Source organism: Rhinopithecus bieti, unplaced genomic scaffold, assembly GCF_001698545.2.
Source record: "Rhinopithecus bieti isolate Rb0 unplaced genomic scaffold, ASM169854v2 scaffold_26729, whole genome shotgun sequence".
Classification (NCBI taxonomy): domain Eukaryota; kingdom Metazoa; phylum Chordata; class Mammalia; order Primates; family Cercopithecidae; genus Rhinopithecus; species Rhinopithecus bieti.
Genome location: NW_016811904.1, coordinates 173,815 through 186,055, shown reverse-complemented (window position 1 = coordinate 186,055; position 12,241 = coordinate 173,815). Strand labels below are relative to the sequence as shown.

At 42.7% G+C, this 12,241-nt stretch overlaps 1 protein-coding gene across 1 annotated transcript in view; it reads right to left on the bottom strand.

The window, feature by feature from the left end:
• The window catches only part of YIPF6 (Yip1 domain family member 6), a 29,914-nt gene extending 17,692 nt beyond the window's left edge, over nucleotides 1-12,222 (bottom strand). The window contains exon 1 of the mRNA XM_017895361.1: nucleotides 11,863-12,222. Coding sequence (XP_017750850.1) covers nucleotides 11,863-11,919 — 57 coding nt within the window. The 5' untranslated portion in view covers nucleotides 11,920-12,222. The remainder of the gene's footprint in view (nucleotides 1-11,862) is intronic.
• Nucleotides 12,223-12,241: the final 19 nt, after the last annotated feature.

Below are 12,241 nucleotides of genomic sequence, written 5' to 3'. Positions count from 1 at the left end.
AAATAAATAAATAAATAAATAAATAAATAAATAAAATGAAATAAAATAAAACAAATTTCTTAACCACACTCATATTTCTTAAATACAAGAAACATGCCATAGGATTTTTTTTAAAGGTTTCCTATAGAGGAAAGAAAGGAATAGGATAGAACAGACAGGGAGAGAAACTAGGCTTTTTTCAATACATGTTGTTCGTATAAATGACTTGCAATCATATAAACAGTTCACACAATTATGAAACAAAATTAAAATTTGAAGGAAGCAATCCCTGAAACTGAGAGAAAAATTAAACCAATGAAACTACCACGTATTGAAATAAACACACAACCACAAAGATAGCACCTATTTCAAGTGACTATATAACACTGTAATTTGACTTCTGACTAAGATCTAGGAAGCTGGAAAGACCATTCCCCAAGTAGAACAATGAGAAAAGGCTAGATACTTTACTTTATCATAACTTTCCCTGAATTCATCTGAGACCTGACTTGTAGGGAGACCAAGTAGCGTGGATGAAATCTAAAGAACGTCAAGTGCTTCCACGAAGAGACATCAGCACTGGCTCAACGGTAGGAAAGCATGAAGAGAAGACAATGCCACACACCACACACACAGATGGGTGAGAATTTAACTAAAATTTTGAATAAATTGCTAAAGTCCAAGTATGGACTAGCACAAGAGTACAGAACCCCTAGAAGCAATAGACGCAAGGGGAGTTCACACTCTCTTGCAGGCTCTTCTCTAGAAAAAAGCCCCTAGAGAGAAAGAGCCTTAAAGCCACTTGGACAAAAACAAGTTGCTTTCAGAACACAGGCAACAACTCACTGAAGCTGGTGAAAGGGAAAAGGAAAAGCTCTCTACTAAGGGATGGACAAGAAACCATCCTGGGCCCAGACCGTTAAGAGTTTCCTTCAGCTAGGACGGGGACAGGATCACTAAGAAAGTGCCACCCAGGAGACCCAGGGACACATGGTATGCCTAAGGCAGAGACTAGACTATGACAGCAAAGAATCCCCTTTCCCTGGCCCCTATCACCAGGCTAGCAAGTATGGAGCAATAAACAACAGCAGTCTACTGCTGGAGGAAGGGCTAGAGCTTAGAAAGAGACTCACCATGAGATGCAAGGGCAAAGACAGAAGCTGAGTATAGAACATGAACATTAATAAAAACATTGGGGCTGGGTGCAGTGGCTCATGCCTGTAATCCCAACACTGGGAGGCTGAGGTAGGAGAATTGCTTGAGGCCAGGAGTTTGAGACTAGTCTGGGTAATATAGTGAGACCCCCATCTCTACAAAAAAATGTTTTCAAAAAATTAGTTGGCCATGGTGGCGTGCAACTGTGGTCCCAGCTACTGAGAAGGCTAAAGTGGGAGGATCACTTGAGCCCAGGAGGTCAAGGCTGCAGTAAGCTATGATCACGCCATTGCACTCCAGCCTGGGTAACAGAGTGAGACGCTGTCTCAAAAAAAACAAAACAAAACAACAACAAAAAACAAAACACTGGGACAACATAGCACCCCCACCCCTAAACACAAGGTAACAGCAGAAGAATCTGAAGCTGGTGATGCACTGAAGGTACCCATAGCAACAACAAAAAAAGAACAAACGAAGCTCAACTCCTGACTAGACTGACTTAACCCCTACTGACTGACAATTCAGCAGCAGAGGTGTGCCACTTCTGGCAGTGTATACATGATGTCCAGCGTTCAATATCAATAACAAATTATCTCCCCCATACTCACATGAAAAAACAACCCACTATGAGACAAAGCAATCAACAAAACCAGACTCTGAGATGACCAAGATGTTAGAATTATCAGAAAAGAAATTTAAGATTACTATGTTTAATATGCAAAAGGCTCTAGTAGAAAAGGTACATGCATGAATGGTGATGAATTTCTGCAAAGAGATGGAAACTGTAAGAATCAGATGGCAATGCTAGAAATACATGAACATAGTAACAGATGAAGAATGTCTTTGCCAGCCTTATCAGTTAACTCAATACCAAAGATTTCAGAGCTAGGTCAGTCAAAATTATCCAAACTAAAACAAAAAGAGAAGAGTAAAAGAACAAAAGAAAAAAGAATAGAGTATGTAGGAACTATGGGAAAACATTAAATGGTCTTATTATGTAAATAATTGGAATCCCAGAAGAATAGAAAGATAATGGCTCTGAAGAGATATAGGCCAACTGCAGTGGCTGACGCCTGTAATCCTAGCACTTTGGGAGGCCAAGGCAGACAGACTGCTTGAGCCCGGGAATCCCAGACCAGCCTGGGCAACATGGTAAAACCCCATCTCTACAAAAAAATATTTAAAAATTAGCCAGGAGTGGTGTCACACACCTGTAGTCCCAGTTACTTGGGAGGCTATGGTGGGAGGATCACCTGAGCCCAGGAGTTCAAGGCTTGCAGAGCCCAAGATCATGCCACTGAACTCCAGAGTGAGACTCTGTCTCAAAAAAAAAAAAAAAAAAAAAAAAAAATACCTGAAAATTTTCCAAAAATAATGAGATATCAAATGATAGATGCAAGCTTAAGAGAACCCCAATCAAGATGAATACCAAACTACAAAATAAAAAAATCCACAAACCTAGACACAAACTACTGAAAACCAAAGATAAAGAGAAAATCTTGAAAGTAGCCAAAGAGAAAGGCATTGCATTCATAGGAACAAAGATAAGAATTATAATAAAAGGCCAGGCATGGTGGCTCACGCCTGCAATCTCAGCATTTTGGGAGGCTGAGGTAGGCAGATCACTTGAGGTCAGGAGTTCAAGACCAGCCTGGCCAACATGGTGAAATCCCATCTCTACTAAAAATACAAAAAAATTAGCCGGGCATGGTGGCAGGTGCCTGTAATCCCTGCTACTTGGGAGGCCGAGACAGGAGAATCACTTGAACTCGGCAGGTGGAGGTTGCAGTGAGCCAAGATCACGCTACTGCACTCCAGCCTAAGTGACAGGGTAAGACTCCACCTCAAAAAAAAAAAAAAAAATAGGCATCTCTAACAAAATATAAACAAAAGAAAGAAGAAGACATCTCACCAGAAACTATGCAAACCAAAAAGAAGAATGAGGGACACTCTGGAGGCTAAAATGAATAAAACTATTTAACAGCAGAATTCCTAAAACCCCAGCAATACCTTATTAAAAATAATAAAGGCAAAGTAAAAACTTTTTCAGACAAAGCAAACCTAAAAATATTCTACATAGAATGCTAAAGGAGTTTCTTCCAGAAAGAAGGAATATAATATCAGAAAGAAACTTGAATTTAACATAAAAAATAAATGATCTCCCCAAAGTGGTTAAAATGAAAGGTAAATATGACATTTCTTTCCTATTTTTTAATATATTTAAAAGAATAATTGTGCCTAAAGCAGTGGGTCACAAACTTTCTATAAAGGGTCAAACAGGTAAATATTTCAGGTTTTTAAGAGCCAATGGTTCTGCTGCAACTGCTGAACTCCTGCATTGTAGCATGAAAGCAGCTAAGATAACACACAGAATAAATAAGTGTAGCTCCTGTTTCCCGAAAACTAAAAACAGGCGATGGGCAATTTAATTAATAAAAAAAAAATATAATTTTAGGAGATAATTGGGCAATTTGAACCCTAATAAGGATAGTATTAAGAAATACTAATTTTTTACATGCATTGTTATTGTGGTTTATGTCTCTAACAGAATTCTAATTTGGGAACTGTTGCACACACCTATAAGTTGCCAGCTAGTTGGGAACTGAGGTGAGGTTGTCCCTTGGGCCAGAAGTTGAAGCTGCGGGTGCTATTGATCATGATGTGAACAGCCCACTGCACTGCCAGCCTAGGGCAAACACAGCAAGAATGACAACTCTAAATAATACAAAATCAACAAATCAGAAAAAAAATTCCTTATTTTATTATTATTTATTATTTATTTATTTATTTATTCGAAACAAGGTCTTGCTCTGTCATCCAGGTTGGACTGCAGTAACATGATCATAGCTTACAGCAGCCTCAATCTCCCAGGCTTAAGCAATTGTCCCATCTCAGCCTTTCAAGTAGCTGGGACTGTAAGCGGTGCCACCACACCAGGCTAGTTTTTAAATTTTTGGTAGAGACAGGGTTTTGTCACGTTGCCCAACTTGATCTCGAACCTCTGGGCTCAAGCAATCTGCCCATCTCGGCCTCCCAAAGTGCTGGGATTACAGGTATGAGCCACCGTGCCCAGCCAGAATCCTTATCTTTTAGAGATACATACCAAATATTTACTAATGTAATGATGCCTGGAATTTGCCTCAAAATAATAAAGAAAGTAGGTAGGGCTGTAGAAGAAAGAAGATTCATCGTAAGTAGATAATTGTTGAAGGTGTATATGGGGATCCAATTTTCCTTTTTTTTTTTTTTTTTTGAAATGGAGTCTCACTCTGTTGCCTAGGCTGGAGCGCAGTGGTGTGATCTCAGCTCACTGCAGCCTCCGCCTACAGGGTTCAAGCAATTCTCCTGCCTCAGCCGCCTTAGTAGCTGGGACTACAGGTGCACACTATCATGCAAGCTATTTCTTCTTTTTTTGTATTTTTAGTAGAGATAGGGTTTCACCATGTTGGCCAGGCTGGTCTCAAACTCCTGGCCTCAAGTGATCTGTCCACCTCAGCCTCCCAAAGTGTTGGGATTACAGGCATGAGCCACTGCGCCCAGCCTGGATCCCGATTTAAACAAACACCAAAAGGACTTTACGTTTTAGAAAATTGGGAGGTGAACAGATAGTTTTGTTATGTATGATAACAAAGAAAAAGTCCTTACCTGTTAGAGAAACGTAGTGAAGTATTTACAGATGAAGATGATATGTCTGGGCTTTGCTTTAAAATACTCAGAAAGGATTATGAAAAATAAGAAAAGACTGAAGAATCATTACAGATTGGAAGAAATGAAGGAAAAATAACAACTAAATGCAATGCAGGATCCTAGATAAGATCTTGGAACAAAAAAAGCCATTAGTGGAAAACCTGCTAAAATTCAAACATGGTCTATGGGTAATGGTGTTTTACCAATGTTAATTTCTTGGTTCTGATCAGTGTACTATGCTTATATACAATGTTAGCATTAGAGGAATCTGGGCGAAGGGAATACAGGCACTCTCTCTACTATTTTTGCACTTTTCTATATGTCTAAAATTAGTTTTAAAGAAAAGACTGAAAAAACATGTGGTGAGACCAATAAAATAATAGCAGAATGTTGATAGGTACATGAGGTTCATTATACTACTTTTCATTTTATTTATACATTTGAAAGTTTCTGTAATAAAATTTAAAAATATATTGCTCCCTTGTTTCTGCTATTCTCTCAAACTACTCTCCTTCTTCTCTTGCTTGATCACACTTTTTACTTTCCCATTTAATCCTCTGTAATCTGGCACTGGCCTTCTCACCACTTCACTGACATTGTGCTCTCTGATAGTAGCCTCACGTAATCAAGATATACAAGGATCTTCATTCAATCCTCATTCTCTTTTAATACTCTGCAGCATGTAATGCGTAAACCAACCCATTTTGTTTGTTTTGAGACGAAGTCTCGCCCTATCACCCAGGCTGGAGTACAGTGGCATGATCTCGGCTCACTGCAACCTTTGTTTCCTGGGTTCAAGAGATTCTCCTGTCTCAGCCTCCCAAGTAGTTGGGATTACAGGCACACACCACCACGTCCAGGTAATTTTTGTATTTTTAGTAGAGACAGGGTTTTGCCATGTTGGCCAGGCTGGTCTCAAACTCCTGACCTCAAGTGATCTGCCCGCCGCGACCTCACAAAGTGCTGGGATTACAGATGCGAGTCACCGCACCCAGCCAAAACCAACACTTTTTGAAGCCATATTTTCTCTTCACTACTATAACACTGCCCTTTCAAGTGCCAGGATTGCTTGTTTTCAGTTTCCCTGTTGCCTGCTACTGCTAGGAGAAGCAGGGTAGTACAGTAGAAAAAAAACAGGCTTTAAAGTCAAACAGGGATCTCACATGGAAACAACACTGCTATAAAAATAAATAACACCTGTACAGCACCTAGCACATACCCAATGCTCAACATGGTATGTGGAGAATACTGATTAAGAGTGCAGGCCAAATAGCCTGAGTTCAAATCCCAGCTCCATCATGTACTATCCATGTGACACTGAGCAGGTTACTTAGCCTCTCTGTGCTTCAGTTTCCTCCTCTGTAAAATTGAGATAATGGTACCATCATCACAGGGTTATTGTGAGGAAGAAATGTATTAATACAGGAACACAATAGGGGCTGGATAAATGTTAGCTCAAGTTCAAGATTCCCATGGAGTCAATTCCAGTTCTGTCACTATTGTATAATAAAGAATTTAGCTGGCCTTTGTCCCCTATTCTTGAGAGTTAGCTTCTAAACTTCAATTTCCTGAATGATAGAGGAGTATTTTTGATATTCACAGGGGCTCTGGTAGTTTATGCTAACAGGTAAGTTATAGTAGGCCCTTATGTAGTTTGTGCTCTCGAGATGACTCAGGATGGGGGCTAACCACGTCAGAAACACCGCGCATATAACTAGAGGTTTTGGGCTTTAAGTCACAACATATAAGCCCAAACTTTGGGGAGTGGTGGGACCCTGGAGACTGAGTTCCATTATCTGAGCAATGATCCAATTAATCATGCCTACATAATGAAACCCCAATAAAAACTATAGACACGAGTGAACTTCCCTGATTGGCAATACTCTGCATATTGTCACACACCAGCAAACCAGGAGGGTAACATATCCTGAATCCACAGGGACAAGACAAGGAATCTTTGTGTTTGGGACTCTGTCAGACCTCGCCCTGTGTATCTCTCTCTTTTGCACATTTGGATTTGTATCCCTTTGCTATAATAAAATTGTAATTTTAAGTAGAGTACTGCTCTGAGTTCTATGAGTCATTCTAGTGAATTATGAAACCTGAAGGGAGGGCCAGGTGCCATGGCTCACTCCTGTAATCCCAGCAATTTGGGAGGCCAAGATTGGCGGATCACTTTAGGTCAGGAGTTTGAGACCAGCCTGGTCAATATGGTGAAACCCCATCTGTACCAAAAATACGAAAGTTAGCCGGGCATGGTGGCATGTGCCTGTAGTCCCAGATACTTGGGAAGCTGAGGCAGAGGCTGCAGTGAGCTGAGATTGTGCCAAAAAAAAAAAAAAAAAAAAAAAAAAAAAGTCTGAGGGGAACGTGGAAACCCCTGAATTTGTAGCTACTTGCTCTGAAGTGAGGATTGTCCTGGGAACCCCCAAAATTGTGGCTGGTGTCTGAAGAGCAGTCTTGTAGAGGACTGTGCTTTTAACCTGTGCAGTTTGGCCTAACTCCAGGTAATTGGTATCAGAAGTCACCGTAGTCACTGAGGTGCCATGTGATCCCCTACTCTCTCCCCTTTATCTCTTCAAGAATTAGCAACAATGTTCCATGAGCTGAGTCAGGAACTATGGCCCTCCAGCTCCATGTATAAAAGACAGGACTTCCAGGGCCTCAGCTAATGGACCCTGCTCTCTGTCTAGCCCTCAGCAGGAAAGGCGACTTGGATCCATGCCCCACCCTTTCCCATCAGCAGGCAGGCTCTTGCACATATATAGATGTGCTCACAGAAACACACATGCACACTGCTCTGCCTGGCTTGGACCAGTAAGGGGAACAGGTAGAGGCAGGGCCAAAAACACACAATAAAAGCAGGGACTGCAACCCTAAAAAAAAGTAGCTGGGAGCAAATGGGTTATACTATTGACCAAAATCCTGGAAAAAGGAACCAACAAGGGGAAGCACGAAGCAAGAATCAGCTCAAAGAGGCTTGGCTCCCAGGAGTGGATGAAGGGATAGCCAGTGGCATGGTCTGCAGCCAGCCCTTCACCTGGGACCAGCTTCCTCACAGCCTGAGATCTTCCAAAGATCCCAGATTGGTAGTTTGAGACCCAGCCTGGCCAACATGGTGAAACCCCATCTCTACTAAAATACAAAAATTTTCTGGGGCATGGTGGTGCATGCCTGTGATCCAAAGCTACTGGGGAGGCTGAGGCCAGGAGAAATCACTTTGAACCTGGGAGGTCAGAGGTTGCAGTGAGACCGAGTGGCACCATTGCACTCCAGCCTGGTGGACAAGAGCAAAACTCTGTCCAAAAAAAAAAAAAAAAAAGAAAAAAAAAAAAAAAAAAAAAAAAGGGCCCCAGACTGCAGCCATTATTACAGCCTACCTTTACCTTTTCTTCCTGCCTGCTAAATACAGGCATTACCCAAGATTCTGTCTTTGTAACCCTGTGCAGATGACTCCTAAAGCAACATCTCTAGGCATGACCTCTTCTGAGCCCTGAAGTACAGGTTTTAAAGTCCAATTGCCTGCTGGATATCTATTGAATGGCCCGCCATTATCGCAAACTAAACATGTCCCAAACTGAATTAATCAACTTTTAAGGCCCTCATCCAGCTAACCCTCCTTGTATATTATCTATTTTTGTTCAGAGTGTCACTATACTCTTGGGTGTGTACAACCATACTCTTCAAAATGTGGTACCAGGAGCAGCAGCAGCATCACCAGGGTGTCTGTTAGAAATGCAAAATCTTGGGCCCTATCCCAAACCAACTGAATCAGAACCTGCAAATTAACAAGATTCCCCAGATGACTGCTAGCACACTAAAGTTTGCAAAATACTGATCTAAGACAAATCCTCCTTCACATACTACAAATCCTCGTGGATTCTGCCTTGTCTGAAATCATCTTGTCTCATGCCACTGCTGTTGTCCAGATCCCTATCATTTCTTCCCAGAACTACTGCAACAGCTTCACTGGCCTTCTAGATTCCAGATATTCCCCCACTGTAACTTACCCTCTATTATGTTGTCCAATTCATGATTTCAAATTCTTTCCTCCTCAAAAATTTCCACTGGCTCCTTGTAGCCCATTAAGCATCCCAGGTTAGTAGTCGATAATAAGAAATAACACTTATTGCAATATTATATGCCAGACATTCTATTAAGTGTGTTAATTTATCCAATGTGTTAACTCATTCCACCTAACAACCCTATGAACTAAGTATTGTTATATCTCCATTTTACAGATGGGGAAACTGAAGCAAGGAGGGGTTTGGTAATTTCCCCAATATCATGCTAGTTAAGTGACAGTGCTTAGAATCAAACCTAAGCAAACTGACTCCAGAGTACACATTCCAAATCACCACTGTTCCATACTGCCTTCCTAACTCAGTAGGCTTACATCTGAAGGCTTATCTCCTAATAATTCCCTGTGCTTCAGCCAAAGTGATCTACCTGTTGTTCTATATATATATTAGCACCTTCCAACATCTGTGCCTTTGTTCACAAGAGGCTGTGTAGCACAAATGGATATAGTCTGGGCTTCAGAGTCAGATCTAGGTTCAAATTTCAGGCATGGGCACGAACTGGATGTAGACCCTAGGGAAATCATCAACCCTCCCTGCATCTCATATCCTCATCTGCACATAAAATGTAGTTAAAAGCCACCTAACTGATATGACTGCTGTAAAGTTTAGCAAATACGCAGAGGATGTCTAGCACAATACCTAGCATGTAGCAGGTGCTCAGTTATTGATAGCTCTTATGCTCAACTGCAATTTCAAATCCTACCCATCCTTTGAAGTCCTTTCAAATGTAACTTCCACCGTGTAGTTTGGTCACCCCAACTGGACATAAAAGCATTTTCCTTTAAATTTCTGTAATATTCTTTGTGTAACTTTCTCTTATATACTGCCTTATTTTAGCATTGTGTACTTGTCTTATCCCTACAACTTAGACTGGTAGCACTATAGAGGCAGGCCCTTTGCATTCCCTACAGCAACTAGCACAGTGCATTACTCATTGTGGGAGTTCACTAAACATTTGTTGAATGGAAGCAGATTGCATATTGAGTAATGAGTGATTAGAACCACTGAAGTTAACTGGGGAAAGCTTCACAGAAGAGGGGTGGAGAAGTTTAAATGAAAGAGAGAAACTAAAAACTACTAAGCACCTATGACAATGTCATAGTAGGCACTATGTGTATATTATCTCATTTAGTACTCTTCGCTAATTCAGTGATGTGTTCCTATCACCATTTTCCAAAAGAGGAAACTGGGGTTCAGCCTGATTTTACTCAAGGTCACAATAGAACTTAACACAACTCACTCTTATTGCCATATCCCCAGTGTCTAAAGGAGTGCCTGGAACATAGTAGTGGATGCTCAATAAATATTTGTTGAGTGAATGAAGAGGTGAACAAATGGAGAGAGTAAGCAGCAGAGCTAGGACTAGAATCAAGTTCACTGATCTCCCAGCTCAGTTCACTATGTTAAGTTGCTAATTCAAAACAGAAGAAAGGGGGCTGGGCACGGTGGCTCACACCTGTGTCCCAGCACTTTGGGAGGCTGAGGCAGGCAGATCACCTGAGGTCAGGAGTTCAAGACTAGCCTGGCCAACATGGTGAAACCCCGTCTCTACTAAAAATACAAAAATTAGCTGGATGTAGTGGCAGGCACCTGTAATCCCAGCTACTCAGGAGGCTGAGACAGGAGGATTGCTTAAATCCCAGAGGCGGAGGTTGCAGTGAGCAGAGATTGTGCCATTGCACTCCAGCCTGGGTGACAAGAGCAAAACTCCGTCTCAAAAAAGAAAAGAAAAAAAAAAAAAAAAAAAAAAAAAGAAAAGAAAGAGGAAAAGGAAGAACCATTTAGTGAGCAACTACTATATAACCAAACACATTGAGAAGAGGGACAGGAGCAGAATGTTGACCTCATTATACTCCTCAGTTGATGGTACTGATAGTATTAGACACGTTACATAAATTATGCCATTTGATCTTTCTAAAACTCTTTTGAGGCAGGTATTTTATCTCCATTTTACAGATGAAGAAACACCCTCCACAAAATGACTTGCCCAGACTCACAGAGTGGGTGGATTCCATCCCAGGTAAAGTTTAACTCCAAAGCCTGTGTTCTTAAAATACTTGTCCACACTTTGGGCTTGCAATGGAAATTCTATCCCTTGCAGAGACAGGAGCAAGAGAGTATGCTGAAGTTGGCCGGGCACAGTGGCTCAGGCCTGTAATCCCAACACTTTGGAAGGCCGAGGCAGGAGGATAGCTTGAGCCCAGGAGTTCGAGACCAGCCTGGGCAACATGGCAAAACCCCATCTCTACAAAAAATACAAAAAATTAGCCGGGTGTGGTGGCATGCACCTGTGATCCTAGCTACTAGGGAGGCTGAGGTGGGAGGATCACATGAGCCTGGGAGGCAGAGGTTGCAGTAAGCGGAGACCACGCCACTGCCCTCCAGTCTGGCTGACAGAATAAAACCGTCTCGATTTAAAAAAAAAAAAAAAAAAAGTAAAAAATAAGAAAGGAGAACAAGTATGGTGAAGAGAATGGCAAGGAGCTGCGACAGGAATGGCAGGGGTTAAACCTGGCCTACTGGGGTCACGGAACAAGTCAATACTAAAGTTATAAGCAATAAAACGTTAATGTCCCATGGGAAGCAATCTCTCATTATTCCTTCAACAAAGGTTGGTGACAGGTTTTGATAAAAATGAGGGGACAGCAGAAGAAACGATAAGAAATCACCTAAAGTTCGCCATTTAACACAATGTAGGGGACGATGACGAGCCCTGGGAGGATGGGAAAGGAAAGATCAGAGTTTCACAAAAAGACCTGGAAGGAACCAGGAGGGCAATGGGCAAAATGGTTAGCGCAAAGAACAGGTGCAGCGTTGGGACTGGTTCTGGCGTCGGGTAGAGGAAGGGCCTGCCGGGCGGAAGGGGATCCAGCTCTCAGGCCACGAGCCCGTTCCCCGACTTCTTTAGGGGGCACTCTGCCTCACCCTCGGTCCCTTTTGTCGCAGATCCCAAGCTCACCAGGGGCCTGGGCGATGCTGTCCCCGGGTCTCCTGGAGACTCCTCCGCTTCCGCCATCTTGGCCCTCCTTCTCCTGGGTCGCTCCCACAGGTCTTTGCGGAACCTGCGACGTGGAGGCCACGGCCGGTCAGCGCGTCATCGCGTGCGGCCGCGTCACCTAATGGCGCCTGGTAATGGCCGGCGGCCCCGGCCCTTCGCTCTCCCTCGGTCCACGGGGTGTCGGGGACAGCTCCGCGTCGCCTTGTCTCGCTTCTTCCGGGCCACGGGTCCCGCTAGACACGCTCCGCCTTTAACAAGCCAGATTCTCAGACCGTTCCTTCGCTGTCGCAACCACTGCCGCCCTCTCCACCCCACCGACCCCCCCCCCCCCCCCCCCCCC